The sequence below is a fragment of the Carassius gibelio genome, chromosome A10 (genome assembly GCF_023724105.1).
Source record: "Carassius gibelio isolate Cgi1373 ecotype wild population from Czech Republic chromosome A10, carGib1.2-hapl.c, whole genome shotgun sequence".
NCBI lineage: Eukaryota > Metazoa > Chordata > Actinopteri > Cypriniformes > Cyprinidae > Carassius > Carassius gibelio.
Window position 1 is genome coordinate 7,630,141 of NC_068380.1, and position 18,301 is coordinate 7,648,441.

The 18,301-nt window shown below is 38.3% G+C and overlaps 2 protein-coding genes and 1 pseudogene across 2 annotated transcripts; all 3 read right to left on the bottom strand.

Annotated features, from left to right (window-relative positions):
- Nucleotides 1-1,474: 1,474 nt before the first annotated feature.
- Nucleotides 1,475-2,440, bottom strand: LOC128021016 (olfactory receptor 6N1-like). Its single transcript, XM_052607877.1, has one exon. The coding sequence runs from the start codon at nucleotides 2,438-2,440 to the stop codon at nucleotides 1,475-1,477; it is 966 nt and encodes a 321-aa protein (XP_052463837.1).
- Nucleotides 2,441-9,791: 7,351 nt separating this feature from the next.
- Nucleotides 9,792-10,757, bottom strand: LOC128021017 (olfactory receptor 10G4-like; annotated as a pseudogene).
- Nucleotides 10,758-13,717: 2,960 nt separating this feature from the next.
- Nucleotides 13,718-14,704, bottom strand: LOC128021018 (olfactory receptor 6N1-like). The gene has a single exon (XM_052607878.1). It carries the CDS (start codon nucleotides 14,702-14,704, stop codon nucleotides 13,718-13,720), a length of 987 nt encoding a protein of 328 aa, XP_052463838.1.
- Between the last annotated feature and the right edge of the window lie 3,597 nt (nucleotides 14,705-18,301).

The following is an 18,301-nucleotide window of genomic DNA, read 5'->3' on the forward strand; positions in this document are numbered from 1 at the left end:
CAGAATCCTGGCAGCAGTATTCTGGATGAGCTGCAGCTGTCTAATGGTCTTTTTGGGAAGGCCAGTGAGGAGCCCATTACAATAGTCCACCCTGCTGGTGATAAAGGCATGAACAAGTTTCTCCAAGTCTTGACTGGAAACAAAACATCTAATTCTTGCAATGTTTTTTAAATGGTAGTATTGCTGATTTAGTTACTGCTTTGACATGACTACTGAAACTAAGGTCTGTCTCCAGAATCACACCAAGATTCCTGACTTGATTTCTAGTTGTTTGACCCCTAGAGTCAAGGTATGCATTCACCTTTAACACTTCATCTTTGTTTCCAAATGCAATGACTTCAGTTTTTTCCTTGTTTAACTGAAGAAAGTTCTGGCACATCCAACTATTAATTTCATCAATGCGTTGACAGAGGGAGTCAATGGGGCTGTAGTCATTTGGAGATAAGGCTAGGTAAATCTGGGTATCATCAGCATAGCTGTGATCGGCGATTTGGTTCTTTCTCATTATATGACTTAGTGGAAGCATATACAGGCTAAACAAGAGCGGTGCAAGAATTGACCCTTGTGGGACTCCGCATGTCATGGACGTCCACTTAGACTTATGCTCTCCTATACTCACATAATAGCCTCTCCCTTCTAAGTATGATCTGAATCATTTGAGTACCATCCCAGAAAGCCCGACCCAGTTCTCCAGTCTCTCTAGTAGTATGTTATGATCGACAGTGTCAAATGCAGCACTGAGATCTAGCAATACCAGCACCGATATTTTGCCAGAATCACAATTTAAGCGAAAAATGCAATTGGTGAAAAAGAAATCGCGCACCAAAGGAAGGTTTATGTAGCATTTTAGCTAACTGCTATGAACAAATTCAAGGTCTGTCAGAATTTAACCAATCATTGTCCACAAATATTGTACAAAATGGGCTATTTCTATATCGCACCTATGGAGTCAGGACTTGTCTGTAAGGCCACAATAAAGCAAACCAGAATCTCATCATAAAGTTTTGGTGGATGATGATTTTAATCAAGGTAAAGTACAATGCAAGTCTGATATGGTTGCATGTCTGGCGAATGTTGTACACAGGAATTAGCAAGGGTCAGTGGTGATTTTTGTACATATGAGTATCAGTTTATCTTAGAAAGAGCTTACAAAAAATAATGAGAATCAAACTTCTTTTTTACCTTTTTTATCTAAAAAAAATCTTTTTTTAAAATGTTTTAAACCTCAATATTTTCCATTTTTAAACTTTTTTCTTAAACTTTGTATGTTTCTGTTAGCATTACTTCATACTAGGATGTTTGCTCAAATTGATGGATGTGACACATCACAGCCCTACTTAGAACATTTTCCACCAGTCACCACTGCTGTAAGCATAGCATAAAATATGAATGTCAATCACCTTGCATCACCAACATCTTCACAATCACCCATGATATTTAATACAATATTATATAATTTTATCATATAATATTATTATGATACAGCCTTTAAGTGATTTGGTAAAATTCTTTTGTGCAAAAATACATCAGCTATTTGTTTCCTGATCTCTTTAGTCCTGGTGCAATAAACAGTGGGGTTTATTAATGAAGGAACAAGAGAGGCTATGATTGTTACTGCGTTTCTGTCTGTTAAGCTTAACACGACTCCTATTCGAGTTAGTAAATTAGAAACCAGCTTTGGTGCATAATAACTAAACAAGACAATGAGATGACTGGAGCAGGTGCTGATCATTTGCGTTTTGCTTGAGTTGTTGGAGAGTCTAGTAACGCTGTAAGCCAGGACAGCATAGGTACACAGAATAAAGGGAAACTGCCCACACACCATCCAAAGACTGATCATTGCAGGCAAGAAAAAATAGGGTTCAGGATTAACACAAGCAGTTCTGATCATAGATGGATAATCACAGAACACATATCTGATGACAGGCTGACAGTATGGGACTCTATCTATCATTGATATCACAACACCCATTATAGCAAAACCAATGAGCCAGGTTAGTGAAATAAGCAGAAATGTTCGTGAATTTGTTACAATGCTGTGGTACCTTAATGGAAGCCTGATCGCAATAAGTCGGTCTATTGCCATCAATGTCAGAGCCATGCATACTGTGATATCACCGAAATGATAAAAGTATGTCCTTGAGATACAAGAGTAATATGAAACAGTTTTAATCTCAGCCAGCAGCACTGAGATCATGGTTGTGCTGCAGGTAGAGGAGAATATTATGTCAACAATGGCTAGATTACAGGTTAATATGTACATTGGTTTGTGTAAATGTCTGTTAATAGAAATGACACACAGATTAATTCCATTCCCAAGCAGTATGAGCATGTAGGTTAATAAGATGAGGAATCCGAGGAGCTTTTGATTCTGGAGGTGATCAAATCCAATGATTATAAAGCTCTGTACATTGTTCACAGAGTAATTTTCAGCTGCCATTTCCAGTAACTCACTTCCTAACATTCAGACACAACTATTTCAAAATACAAATATAAAATCAAATTACAACAATTACACCCATGAAGTTCTCATATATACACAGAAAAAAAGCTCCTATGAAGGAAAATGGCAGAAGGATGCAGACAGCGTCTGTTACGGCCAGGTGATGAAAACTGTAAAAGTTGAAATATAGTTTTAACAGAAATATAAAAAGAGTTTTGATCATTTTAAATTCTAAACATGAATAATATGCAAAGCATTTTCCAGTCTTATTCTTCCTTAGAAATGCATTTTTAGATCTTTACAAATATTAGAATTTCTTATACAAGAGCTTCTCAGATGTTGCTCTCATCTATTTCAACAAATGTGTATGTGTGATGTTGTGCCTTTTATTGTGTTAGTTGCGTGACACATACAGTGCGTCACAGTTTTCCAGCAGCAGTGATTAATCAATTAAAATATACAAATATGTTTTCTTTGGCAATGGTTTTTCATGTTGGTCTTAAACACACAGTTTAAAGGTAAAAAAGAATAGAGTATTTTAAGAAAATTAAAATGCTAATATTCTATTTTTTAAACCTGTTGTGAAGAACTCAGTATAATCATACTGGTAAAAAATTCAGGCAAGAGCCTCCCAAGAGGCGAGTTTAGGTCTTTTGTCTTTGTTGGGCAGTATAGGCGTGGAGGCCATAGGCAGGGAATTACCAGGGAATTACCTAGGGAATTTCTATTGGTGATATGTAGGGGTGGGAGAAAAAAATACATTTACCTTACTATCGCAATTCATTATAAATTTACAATTTGATTGGTTTACCTCAGAATTGATTTTTATTTAATTATTTTACTTTTCCCAAGAGGTGGAGGGGAGAACGTCATGCTTTTTAATTCAAACAGTGGGCGAAATGTGTTTGCTTGAAGCAGCACAGTGCAGATGATCAGCATATGACATCAAAGTACTGCGAAAGCAATTTGAAAAATCAAAACCGTGACAAAAGCAGAGGATCAAACCTCTTCCAGAATTATTTCTGCACTTTCATGGTTTGAATCCCAAGCCTGGAAACACTTTGTATTTTACATACTGCTGGGAAAACATGACTAAATAGGACTAAAACCTTTTTGCAAGGTAACTTTATCTTACTAATTTTGTTGAACATTTGACATTATATTCATGTGCAAGTTCAGGGTTTTGGTACCTGAAAGTTTCATGCTTCAAGGTACTTTTAAATATACACTGTACATACACATGTATACGTCTGAAATCAAAGTTCAGAAAGATGTGATGCATTTTGCCAGCCTGTTTTTCCCCCATGGGGTAGTTTTTGTTGCTCTTTTGTTTATTTTTAACAATAAAAGCCCATTCTCTGCAGAATTGAGTCTTTGCATCATCCCTTCATCCCCTACCCTGTCAACAGGGGCCCTCAGTATGATTGCTTTGGGGCTGGGTTCACATTGTAGGGGACCCTGACAACATGTCACAGTGATGAACAAAGGTTCCAAAAGCAGAGATGACAGGAATAACAGTCTTTATCTGACAAAGAATCTACCAGAGCAAACACCAGATAAAAGGTGAACACTTAGGGCAAAGTAGAAACAGGTTTCAAAGCAAATCAGCTAATTGCAATGACACAAAGGTGCATGAAGAGAGAGAGGTCAGCAGAACAGAGAAAGAGAAAGTGTAATATGATAATGAGCTAAGAAGGTGAGTGTGTGTGTGTGTGTGTATGTAAATGAGTGAGAGATCATGTGAGAGAGAAAAAGGAAGAAACCTGACTCATGACAGTATCCCTCCCTCAACAAGCACCTTAAGGCACTCGAGGAAGGAGCCTGATGGGACCGGTAGAAGTCATCAATCAGCGAGCGGTCCAGGACATCCCAGGCCGGAATCCACCACTTCTCCTCAGGACCGTACCCCTCCCAGTCAGAGGATGAACTTTGAGTAGTCTTTGCAAGTCACATGAAAAACCGAATGAACACGGCGCATCTGACCAGACAGTCTAAGCTTTACAGTGACTGGACTGATGACCTTAACAATAGAAAAGGGTCCAATAAAACGAGGCTGTGAGCTTGCGAGACATCCCTTTAATAGGCAAATTGCGGGTGGATAACCACACCCTCTGTCCGCAAATATATCTTGCAGATCTCACCCTGCGGCGATTAGCAGCTCGACGAGTACGTTCCCTAGTTTGACATAAGGCAGATCTCACCCTCTCCCAGGTATGCTTACATCTCTGAATAAAAGCCTTGATGGACGGAACCAAAGCCTGAGGCTACTGTGCAGAGAAAACGGGCGGTTGGAAACCAAGGCAACCTTCAAACGTAGATAACCCAGTGGCAGACGATGGGAGAGAATTGTGAGCATATTCGGCCCATGGTAACTGCTCGCACCATGATGAGGGATTCTGAGAGGTGAGACTACGTAGCATGCGACCAAGAATCTGATTGGTCCTTTCGGCTTGCCCATTGGTCTGTGGATGGAATCCTGACGACAGGCTGGGGGAAGCCCCTATCTGGTGACAGAATTCCCTCCAGAACAGAAAGGTGAACTGAGGACCTATGTCAGACACAATGTCCGAAGTAAGACCATGGATCTTGAGAATACATGATCCACCATAATCTGTGTGGTCTCCTGAGCCGACGGTAACTTAGGGAGCGGAATAAAATGCGCAGCTGTAGAAATACGGTCCACAATGGTGAGAATGACATATTACTAGACGAAGGGGGAAGCCCGGTAACAAAATCCAATGCAATATGCGACCATGGATACGAAGGAACGGGAAAAGGTCTGAGAAGACCCGCCAGAGGATTGTTACTAGACTTAAAATGAAGAATATCGTGCTCATGAGTGGGCCACCAAAATCTCTGATGGATAGCCGCTAGCATTTCTCTTACTCCGGCGTGCGTGACTAATTTCGAAGAATGACCCCAGCGAAGAACCTTCGAACGAGGAGCCTCGGGTACAAACAAAGTTCCCTCAGGAGTGCGGGCTGGTCTTGTAGTGTGTGGAAGAGCATGCCTGACTGCTTGTTCCACTCCCCAGACGGCTGCCCCGACCACAAAGTGCTGAGGCAAAATCATCTCCTCGGTCGAGGCACCCTCTGCAGGGAAAGGGCGTCAGGTTTGAGGTTCTTGGAACTACGTCTAAATGAAATCAAAAAAATAAAACGATCGAAAAATTAAGCCCAGCAGGCCTGACGAGTGTTAAGACGTTAAGCAGAACAAAAGTACTCTAGATTGCGGTGATCCGTCCAGACAATGAATGGTACATTGGCTCCCTCAAGCCAGTGTCGCCACTCACCAAGCGCCAGACGGATAGCCAAGAGTTCTCAATTACCCACGTCGTAGTTGCGCTCCGCAGGTGAAAGACGGTGGGAGTAAAACGTGCAAGGATGAACCTTGTCAACCTTGAAATCGCTGAAGCATGACTCGAGAATCAGGAACAGCCCAATCAAGAACTGCTTGAGCCTTGTCAGGGTTCATACTAATCCCATTCACTGAAATAACTGAGCAAAGTAGCCAATTGGGCATGAAAGACACATTTCTCAGCCTTGACGAATAGACGATTCTCTAATAAGCACTGCAGGACGCGGCGAACGTGTAGCTGGAGAGAGGGTGAGAAAATTAAGATGTCATCCAAATAAACAAACACAAAAACATTTAGCATGTCTCTTAAGACATCGTTTAATAATGCTTGAAATACAGTGGGAGCATTGACCAAACCGAAAGGAAGAACCCGGTATTCAAAGTGACTGACAGGCGTGTTGACCGCGGTCTTCCACTCGTCTCCCTCCTTGATATGCACTAAATAGTAGGGGTTGCGCTAGTCTAACTTTGTAAAAATCCTTGCGCCCTGTAGGCAAAGGATAACGGTTCTTGACTGTTAAGTCGTTCAGCCCTTGATAATTGATACAAGAACGCAAAGAGCCATCTTTCTTCTTTACACAGAAGAACCCAGCGCTGGCGGTAGACGAAGGAGTAATGATCCCCGCATCGAGAGACTCTGTGAGATATCTCTCCAGAGCCTCTCGTTCGGGTGCCGAAAGACTGTACTCTACCTCGAGGAGGCGTGGTGCCAGGAAGGAGTTCGATAGAGCAGTCGTATGGACGGTGAGGCGGTAAGGAAACCACCCGGGAATGATTGAAAACCGGCCACAGATCATGGTACTCCTCCGGGACACCAGACAAATCATCAGGCTCTTCCTGGAAAAGAGGAACAGAAGGCACGGGTGAGACAGCGGAAACCAGACAAATTACATGGCAAGATAAATTCCATGAATGAATAGACCCCTTAACCCAGTCAATATGAGGATTATGTTGGGTAAACCAGGGATGTCCTAAAACAATAGGGGTAAAGTGAGACTGAAAAACATAAAATGAAATTGTCTCATGATGATTGCTGGAAACAGTGAGACTAACTGGACTGGTGACACGACGAACTGAAGTAAGCTCTCTGCCATCCAGGGAAAAGACAGAAGTGACATCTGTCAAATCAACTAAGGGAATCTTGTTCTCACGAGCTCACATCTCATTGATGAAATTGCCAACAAAGGCAAGACCGGTAACAGAAAAACCAGCCCAACGGAGAACAGCAGATATAGTGGTTCGAGACCTGGGTGATGAGGAGATGACAGAAGCGCTTACCAGTACTCCTCCGCACTGTTGGGAACGTTACTTTAAAAAAGTAATTAGTTATAGTTACTCACTACTTGTTCCAAAAAGTAACTGCGTTAGTAACTGAATTACTCTATAATAAAAGTAACTCGTTACCAGGGAAAGTAACTTATTTGTCTCCCTCTGGGGAGATGCGCATGCTCCCCAGCTGCATGGGTACAGCATCAGGTTGGTTCTGAACAGAGGCAGTGGCAGAAGAAAAGTTATCACATGGTGTAATATGGAGAACGAACTCGGCGCCTTTGCTCGAAACACTTGTCAAGGTGGATGGCCAGGTCAATAAGCAGATCGAGCTGAGGCGGTAACCTCTGTGTGTAGATCTCATCCTTAAGGTCTACATTCAACCCTTCAAGAAATCGTGCTGTTAGTGCAGGATCGTAGCCAGAGTCCGGAACTCTTTCGTGAAGTCAGCTACAGATCTTCTGCCTTGACGTAGCAAAGCAAGAAGACGTGATGCCTCACTGCAGAAAACGGATCTATCAAAGATCTTTATCATCTCATCCTTAAAAAGAGTGTACTTACTGCAGCATGCAGACTGTGCCTCCCAAACCGATGTACCCCAATCGCGTGCTCGTCCCGTGAGCAGAGAGAGGACATAAGCAATGCGAGCCCGATCCTCTGCATACGTTTGGGGCTGAAGGGAAAAGACAAACTCACACTGGATGAGAAAAGCTCTGCACTCTCAGGTTGACCGCATAACAGGAAGGATTGTTGATTCATGGCTGAGAGGGCAGCTGGCAGTTGTGCGACATGGCAGATTCCTGATGCAGGTGAAGTAAACGGGCAGATAGATCAGAGATCTGAGCTGAAACCCTCTTAACAGCCTGATGAGTGGCGGCCAACTCCTGCTCATGTTTAGCATAGCTCCCTGGATCTCGATCGCTGACCGGACAGGCCTCTCATCTGCTGGATTCATGATGGGCGGATTATTCTGTCACAGTGATGAACGAAGGATCCAAATGCAGAGATGACAGGAATAACAGAAATAATAAATAACCAAGGTAGTCCGTCATTAAAGTACACGGAAGTGGTAAATGGTAACTTGAAAGGAAAGATGCCTGTCTTGGTGAGTAACAGAGGAGGACTCCCTTGAAGCAGACTTGAAGCTCAGGAGTGGATAACTCAGGCAGGGTGAGAGAACCGCAGAGGTTAACATACAGCAGCAACACAGCAAATACTTTGGACTAAACTGTTCCAGGCAAACAAGACAAGAATTAGGTGAGTACTTATCAACACAGACAGGATGAAACTGCTGACGAAACGCATGACATGTAACAATAATCCGACAAAGAATCTACCAGAGCAAACACCAGATAAAGGGTGGACACTTAGGGCAAAGTAGAAACAGGTGTCAAAGCATATCAGCGCGAGTGCTGATTGCAATGACAAATGGGTGCATGAAAAGAGAGAGGTCAGCAGAACAGAAAAAGGAGAAGGTGTGGACCCACCTATTAAGTGGCCTTAACTACTATGTACTTACATTTTAATTAATAATTTAGTTGTGTACATACATGTTTTTACATTGTACTTCTATAAAAAAAAACTACATGTAATTAGATTTCTGTAATTACATTTATAATTACACTGTTGAGCCATAATTTACACCTTAACCCACCCTTAAACTTACCCATACCTCCAACCCTCTCCCTAACCTTACCCCTATCCCACCTCAATAGCAGCAAAAGTGTTTTACAATACAATATGAACACAATAAGTACATTGTACCTATTTTTTATGTAAGTAAATAGTAGTTAAGGCCACCTAATATAAAGTGGGACAGAAGGTGTAATATGATAATGAGCTAATAAGGTGTGTGTGTGTGTTTGTGTGTGTGTAGGTAAATGTGTGAGAGAACGTGTTAGAGATAAAGAGGAAGAAACCTGGTTCATGACACAACAGGGGCCCTTAGTATGATTGCTTTGGGGTTGAGTTCACATTGTGTCTTCATTCTGCATTTGGTTGTGGCATGGTGCTATTGGACGCATTCCCCATATGCGTGTCAATGCAATTGGTGAAGAAGAAATCGCTCACCAAAGGAAGGTATATGTACCAGTTTAGCTAACTGCTATGAACATATTCAAGATCTGTCAAAATTAAATCAATCATTGTCCACAAATATTGTACAAAATGGGCTATTTCTCTATCGCACCTATAGAGTCAGGACTTGTGTGTGAGGCCTCAATAAAGCAAACCAGTATCCCCTCATAAAGTTTTGGTGGATGATGATTTTAATCAAGGTAAAGTACAATGCAAGTCTGATATGGCAGCATGTCTGGCGAATGTTGTACAAAGGAGTTAGCAAGGGTCAGTGGTGATTTTTGTACATATGAGTATCAGTTTATCTTAGAAAGAGCTTACAAAAAATAATGAGAATCAAACTTCTTTTTTACCTTTTTTATCTAAAAAAAATCTTTTTTTTAAATGTTTTAAACCTCAATATTTTCCATTTTTAAACTTTTTTCTTAAACTTTGTATGTTTCTGTTAGCATTACTTCATACTGGGATGTTTGCTAAAACTGATGGATGTGACACATCACAGCCCTACCTAGAACATTTTCCACCAGTCACCATTGCTGTAAGCATAGCATAAAATATGAATGTCAATCACCTTGCATCACCAACATCTTGAGAATCACCCATGATATTTAATACAATATTATATAATTTTATCATATAATATTATTTACGATACAGCCTTTAAGTGATTCGGTACAATTCTTTTGTGCAAAAATACATCAGCTAATCGTTTCCTGATCTCTTTAGTCCTGGTGCAATAAACAGTGGGGTTTATTAATGAAGGAACAAGAGAGGCTATGATTGTTACTGCGTTTCTGTCTGTTAAGCTTAACACGACTCCTATTCGAGTTAGTAAAACAGAGACCAGCTTTGGTGCATAATAACTAAACAAGACAATGAGATGACTGGAGCAGGTGCTGATCATTTGCTTTTTGTTTGAGTTGTTGGAGAGTCTAGTAACGCTGTAAGCCAGGACAGCATAGGTACACAGAATAAAGGGAAACTGCCCACATAGCAACCAAAGACTGATCATTGCAGGCAAGAAAAAATAGGGTTCAGGATTAACACAAGCAGCTCTGATCATAGATGGATAATCACAGAACACATATCTGATGACAGGCTGACAGTATGGGACGCTATCTATCACTGATATCACAACACCCATTATAGCAAAACCAATGAGCCAAGTTAGTGAAATAAGCAGAAATGTTCGTGAATTTGTAACAATGCTGTGGTACCTTAATGGAAGCCTGATCGCAATAAGTCGGTCTATTGCCATCAATGTCAGAGCCAAGCATACTGTGATATCACCGAGATGATAAAAGTATGTCCTTGAGACACAAGAGTAATATGAAACAGTTTTAATCTCAGCCAGCAGCACTGAGATCATGGTTGTGCTGCAGGTAGAGGAGAATATTATGTCAACAATGGCTAGATTACAGATTCAAATGTACATTGGTTTGTGTAAATGTCTGTTAATAGAAATGACACACAGATTAATTCCATTCCCAAGCAGTATGAGCATGTAGGTTAATAAGATGAGGAATCCGAGGAGCTTTTGATTCTGGAGGTGATCAAATCCAGTGATTATAAAGCTCTGTACATTGTTCACAGAGTAATTTTCAGCTGCCATTTCCAGTAAATCACTTCCTAAAATTCAGACACAACTATTTCAAAATACATATATAAAATTATATGACAACAATTACACCCATGAAGTTCTCATATATACACAGAAAAAAAGCTCCTATGAAGGAAAATGGCAGAAGGATGCAGACAGCGTCTGTAATGGCCAAGTGATGAAAACTGTGAAAGTTGAAATATAGTTTTAACAGAATTATAAAAAGAGTTTTGATCATTTTAAATTCTAAATATGAATAATATGCAAAACATTTTCCAGTCTGATTCTTCCTTAGAAATTCATTTTTAGATCTTTACAAATATTAGAATTTCTTATACAAGAGCTTCTCAGATGTTGCTCTCATCCATTTCAACAAATGTGTATGTGTTATGTTGTGCCTTTTATTGTTTTAATTCGGTGACACATACTGTGCGTCACAGTTTTTCAGCAGCAGTGATTAATCAATTACAAATAGGTTTTCTATAGCAATGGTTTTTCATGTTGGTCTTAAACACACAGTCGAAAGGTCAAAAAGTATAGAATATTTTAAGAAAATTAAAACGCTAATATCGTATTTTGTAAAGCCTGTTGTGAAGAACTCAGTATAATCATACTGGTAAAAAATTCAAGCAAAGGCCACCCAAGAAGTCAACTGTAGTAGCAATTTTTGAGGGAAATTAGCTCTTTTTAATCTTACTTTTTCACCCATCTCATGGTGTATGCTGAATTGATGTATGAGTTTCTAATGGTTTTGTATTCTTTGCATTGTTCTAAACATTAATATTGTATGTGCAACAATAGCATGCTCTGGCTCAGTGGCCTTATACCTAATTTTAAATATTTTTTGTTTGTTTGTTTACATTATGATTTAAATGGTGATGAATGTTTAGAGAATGTCATCTTTTCAACACTTTTCATAATTATAGTTTTTCAGTGTTGTTTTGATGTATTTTAAAGAGTTGGCAGTCAAAATGAAAACGTCTGGATGATAGATATTCTTCATTCTTTCTGACAAACAACAAAAGATAATGTGCATTACAGTATGTAATATATATATATATATATATATACCGTACTGCTTCAGGCACAAAATTAAATTTATAACGATAGTAGAGCATTTAATTGCTCTTAAACGTCGCCCCAGGGGCATCCACTCAAAGTCCAAGTGCAGCGGGTGAGTACTATCTCCTAATATTTTGTGTGCCATCCTCATCACCTGCTGTTCAATAAGAAGTAAAGCTTCTTAAGGGGACACCCATGATTTTAGAGCACGTGCTAACAACACCTTGCAACCGATTTTTGTTTTTTATAGACAATGAAGAAAACCAACAAATAAAAGGACAAAATACTTTCAACAAATGAATTATAAAAAGACTTAAGAACAACTCTCTGTACATTAAAAGAATTCAGTTTTCTCAGCACAAACAATCTTTGATGTGACTTTTTGATGTTTACCTCAGAATTCTGATCAAACTTTAACTTGTTGTCAAAAACCGTACCCAGGTACTTATATTGTTCTACTTCTTCTACATGTGTGCCATTAATGACTATCGGTTGAAGTGTCCTCCTGCTAAAATTAATAATCATCTCTTTAGTTTTTGAGACGTTCAGATTTAGTTTCATATTACTGCACCCAGTGATGAAATTGTACAAAACAGAACCATATTCCTGATCTGAATGTGAAAGCAAGGAGAGCAACACAGTATCATCTGCATATTTTTACCAAGTAACTATTATCTTGCAAACTCTGACAGTCATTTGTATATAATATAAACAAAATAGGAGAGAGCACACACCCTTGTGGGGTACCTGTGGAGATATTTACAACATCTGATAACACATCATTAATCCTAACCCTTCGTTGTCTGTCTGATAAAAAGTTCATAATCCATAAAACTAATCCATGATTAAAATTAAACTGACTGATAAGTTTTTGCCCCAACGTTACAGGTTGCAAAAGATTAAATGCAGATGAAAAATCTACAAACAAACGCCAAGCAAAAGCTCTGCTGTTTTCCAGATGACCACTAAGAGTATTTGTCAAGAACAGTTTTGCATCATCTACGCCTCTTCCAGTGCGATATGCAAACTGCAGCGGATCTAAAAGTGGTCCAGCAACTGTCATTATATACCTCTTAATCTCTTTTTCAAAAATCTTCATAACTAAGGAGGTCAAGGCGATTGGATGGTAATCTTTCAAGGAATTTGGTTTAGTTTTTTTAGGTATCGGTACAATAATTGAACTTTTCCACAAATCAGGAACCATGTATGTATTTGTATGTGTATTTGTATATGTATGTTAACATAATACCAGTTTGCAATATTCAGCGACATAACAAACTGATTTTGTACAGGTAAAATAACTGGAAGTGAAAGCCTTGGACATTAAAGTTAAAAATTGCTGTTTCCACTCTAATGTTAAAAATAGCAACATTTTATCATTTTCCATGTAAGCTGCAAAGTAGTTCTGTCTTTTTTCCCAATAGCTCCTCAATACCAACAGGGACAGAGCCACAATGCTTTCACCTTAAACAATGGTCCTCTTAATGATCCATTATTATCTGAGCAGATACGTGCTTTAAATCCCAGTGCACAAATGTTTTAACAGAATCAATAACTGATATTGCTGGTGCTGAGGGACAACAGACTTAATTTTACATTTATTATGATATTTAATATTATTCATGCTTATTATTCAAGCTCCATATGTAAATATTAAATACATCTACAAACTGTTTTGTTTCACAGGTAGGCTTTTTGTCAATGTATAGAAAGTAATTTTGTTTAACATTTTAAATGTCCACCAATACTGTAATTTAAAAAAATAAACAGAGCTCCAAATATTTTCCCTGTTTTCTTTTACTTTATTGGAAAACAAGCAATTCAACATCAGCATATCTGTGCTTTTGCATTTAGTCTCTAGCATTATTAACAACACATTTTTAAAACAAGCAACATTATCACAATCAGAATTAAGATGATAAAGCTATTGAAACTGACTTGATTTGATTTAATTTGGTACAATTTTTTGTGTGCAAAAATATATCTGCTAATAGTTTCCTGATCTCTTTCGTTCTGGTGCAATAAATAGTGGGGTTTATTAAAGGAGAAACTAGAGAGGCTACAATAAGAACAGCATTCCTTTCTGTTAAATTTAGCTCAACTCCTATTCGAGTTAGTAAAATAGAGACCAGCTTTGGTGCATAATAACTAAACAAGACAATGAGATGACTGGAGCAGGTGCTGATCATTTGCTTTTTGCTTGAGCTGTTGGAGAGTCTAGTAACGCTGTAAGCCAGGACAGCATAGGTACACAGAATAAAGGGAAACTGTCCACATATTGGCCCCAAACTTATAATTGTAGTTATGAAAAAATAAGGTTCAGGATTAACACAAGCAGCTCTGATCAAGGAAGCATAATTACAGAACACATATCTGATGACAGGCTGACAGTATGGTGCACTGTCTGCTTTTGATATCACAAAACCTATAACAGCAAAGCTAGCAAGCCAGGTTAGAAAAATGAACAGAAATGTTCGTGAATTTGTTACAATGCTGTGGTATCTTAAAGGAAGTCTAATTGCAATAAGTCTGTCTATTGCCATTAATGTCAGAGCCATGCACTCTGTAAAATCACCGAGATGATAAAAGTATGTTCTTGAGATACAAGAGTAATATGAAACAGTTTTAATCTCAGCCAGCAGCACTGAGATCATGGTTGTGCTGCAGGTAGAAGAGAACATTATGTCAACAACAGCTAGATTGCAGATTAATATGTACATTGGTTTGTGTAAATGCCCGTTAGTTGAGATGATACACAGATTAATGCCATTCCCAAGCAGTATGAGCATGTAGGTTAATAAGATGAGGAATCCGAGGAGCTTTTGATTCTGCAGGTGATCAAATCCAGTGATTATAAAGCTGTCTACATTTTTTACAGAGTAATTTTCAGCTCCCATTTTCAGTCAGCTACTTCTCAATATCCAAATATTTCAAGATATAGTTAGTACAGGTGATGAGAAATCAATTAGGGTCTCAATGCACTCATATATGCACTGAAAAAAAGCTCCTATAAAGGAAAATGGCAGAAAGATGCAGAAAGTGTCTGTAACTGCAAGGTGATGAAAACTCTGAAAGTTGAAATATAGTTTTATCAGAAGTACAAAAAGTGTTTCATGCATTCTTAAGATTAAAAAAAAGATATAATGTAATATAATTATTGTCCTTTTCTTCTTTAGTTCCTTAATTCCAATCAGAGTAGTAAAATAGCATAACAAATAGCATAAAACTGCCTGAGATTTTCTTCCTATTCAGATAAACACATGTCTGAAATCCTGCCTTTTATATTTTAATATGTTACAGACTGTACATTATGGTTTCCTAGCAACCATGAATGAGTAAACATAGGACTTAAATAACATAGAAATTCTCTGAAGTATTGTACTTTGTGGTTAAAAAAACACACATATATTAAAAAAAATTATATATCCAGTAAAATTATAATGTATTTAAGGCGTCATATAATGCTTTTTTAAAGATCATTATTTTGTGTATTTGGTGTAACAGAATATGATGACATGTTTTAATGTAAATGTTTTTTTTCAATACTGTACATTATTGTAGGTCCTCTATGCCCCGCCTCACTCAAACGCACTGTTTTCTACAAAATCCCTACTTCCGACAAGCGCAGTCTGCTCTGATTAGCCAGCTGACCCAGTGCATTGTGATTGGCTGAACACCGCAAGCACTAGTTGCAAATGACACCCTTTTCCATAATCGGATATGTGTTTGTAGTATACAAGCCATGTACGGTTAAGACAGTTGACTCCACTGTGTGACCATCTTTCTCTCTCTCTTTCTTTCTCTCTCTCACACACACACACACAACTCGCAAAACTCTGAATTTAAAAACATTCAATAGCAAATACTTAAACTAACAAAAAAACATACTTCCAGTAGTTGATTCAGAAGAGCCAGATTGTCGTAGCAAAGTCAGAATAACCTCCTCTCCTAGATTCACGAAACGGTCATCCATAAAATGCATTGCTGTCCTGTTGTAAGTAATCTTAAAGATTCCTAAATGCATCTACTTTTGGAAGGCCAAATAAAAAGTGCATTTGCTTTTACCTAGATACACACAGCATCTCCCTAACATGGCTGTTTTTATGTAACTGTAATTTTATGTAAATACACACAGCATCTCCCTAACATGGCTGTTTTTTTAGTAATTATCTAACTTAGTTACTTTTTATAGAAAGTATTGGGTTATCTTACTTTTGCGGTACCTGGGCTAGGCTTGCTTGTTTGCTTATAAAACAAAAAGTTATATTTTTGGCGAATGTAAAAGTCCTTTCACACCAAAAGTCTCAGGCTGAAGGAAATGTAAATTCACATCTGTACAGTAGAATGCGGAGGAAGAAAATTCAACACTCTATAAAACGTTAGTTTATCTTGTGTAATCTTTGCTTATTAGTTTGGTTGAATTGGATCATCAAAGGTCAGCAGCAAATTATAAAATGAGATTAAAAACATAAAGGATATTTGTATTATTTAACATATTTAATTATTGCAGCATCATAATCTGAGTTGCTTTTTAACTGTTTTTATTAATTTGGATTTGTTTTTTGTTTTTTAGTTGAATTAATTCATGTTCACATTTATCCTAGAACTGAAGTTACATCTTTTCATGATTTCTCTCAGCATGGGGACAGGAGAGCTTTCAATCAATAAATGGAAAAAAGTAACTGGTGTTACTTATTTGAAAAAGTATATATATATTTTTTTTTGTAAATTAAAAAATAATGCGTTGCACTATGCGTTTACTAGTTAATTGAAAAAAGTAATCTGATTACATAACTTGCATTAATTGTAATGCATTACGCCCAACACTGTTAACCAATTTGTAATAATTGAACCAAAAACCAGTGAGTGAGATTACTCATCACAGAGACGTCACTGTGAACCATAATGTATAGGCCAACTTAGTAATGTACATAAAGGCCTTTTTTAATTTAATAGCTGAGCTGATAATGATCCCATTACATAAATGTTTTAATAGAATCAGTAACTGCCGGGTATTTAGTGACAACACATGCTATTTTATGATGACTTCCATTTTTATTTTTTTTATACCCTGCAGACACTCACTGGCCACTTTATTAGGTAAACCTTGCTGGGCCCATTTTGCCTTCAGAACTGCCTTAATTCTTCGTGGCATATATTCAACAAGGCGCTGGAAACATTCCTCAGAGATTTTGGTCCATATTGACATGATAGTATCACGTAGTTGCAGCAGATTTGTCAGCTGCGCATTCATGATGTGAATCTCCCATTCCAACACATCCCAAAGCTGCTCTATTGGATTGAGATCTGGTGACTGTGGAGGTCATCTGAGGAAAGTGAACTTATTGTCATTTTTTAAGCTTCGTGACATGGAGCATTATCCTGCAGGAAGTAGCCATCTGAAGATGGGTACACTGTAGTCATAAAGGGATGAACATGGATTGAGAAATCGAGACCAGGCAACGTTTTTCCAATCTTCTATTGTCCAATTTTGGTGAGCCTGTGTGAATTGTAGCCTCCGTTTCCTGTTCTTAGCTGAGGTCTTCTGCTGCAGTAGCCCATCTGCTTCAGGGTTTGACGTGTTGTGTGTTCAGAGATGGTATTCTGCATAACTTGTTTGTAATGAGTGGTTATTTGAGCAACTGTTGCCTTTCTATCATCTCTAACCATCTGCCCATTCTCCTCTGACTTTTGACATCAACAAGGCGTTTTTGTCCACACAACTGCCGCTCACTGGATATTTTTTCTTTTTCGGACCATTCTCTGTAAACCCTAGAGATGGTTGTGCATGGAAATCCAAATAGATCAGCAGTTTTTGAAATACTCAGACCAGCCCGTCTGGCACCAACAACCATTCCAAGTTCAAAGTCAATTAAATCCACTTTTCCCCATTTTGAGTGAAGTCATCTTCACCACATCTAGATGCCTAAAGCATTGAGTTGCTGCCATGTGATTGGTTGATTAGCAATTTGTGTTACCAAGCAATTGAACAGGTGTACCTAATAAAGTGGCCGGTGAGTGTAAACAATGAATCTACAAATATTTTCTGTTTAACATTAAATAAAAAAGAATAATAATTAAAATACTGAGATTTAAAAAAGACATACGTATTCATTGTTTTAAAAGTAAATGTCTGCTTTGCCCTTGTCTCTAACATGATTAGGGGTTTATTTTTTATTGTATTTTTTGCCTAATGTTGCAAAACCACTGAGCCATTTCATAGAACCCAGTAAACGAGGGACAATAGACTTATTTTTTTGTTTATAATTATGAAGAATTTTATGCTTCACATACACAAAGAAGAAATACACAATACATGTACAAATAGTTCCCTGTCAAGGGAACTTCGAACTGCGTCCTCTGAAGGGACACTATGGGGAACACCTTGTCGTGACCCGTGTCTGAAGCATACTTTGAAAAATGCCAACATGTTGGCCAGCGACAGCCTCTGACGTCGCTACCGCCGCGACTATAAATACGCGCCCGTAGGACCC

Coding starts and splice junctions, on each gene's coding strand:
- LOC128021016 (XM_052607877.1), bottom strand. CDS start 2,440: ATGGCAGCTGAAAATTACTCTGTGAACAATGTACAGAGCTTTATAATC.
- LOC128021018 (XM_052607878.1), bottom strand. CDS start 14,704: ATGGGAGCTGAAAATTACTCTGTAAAAAATGTAGACAGCTTTATAATC.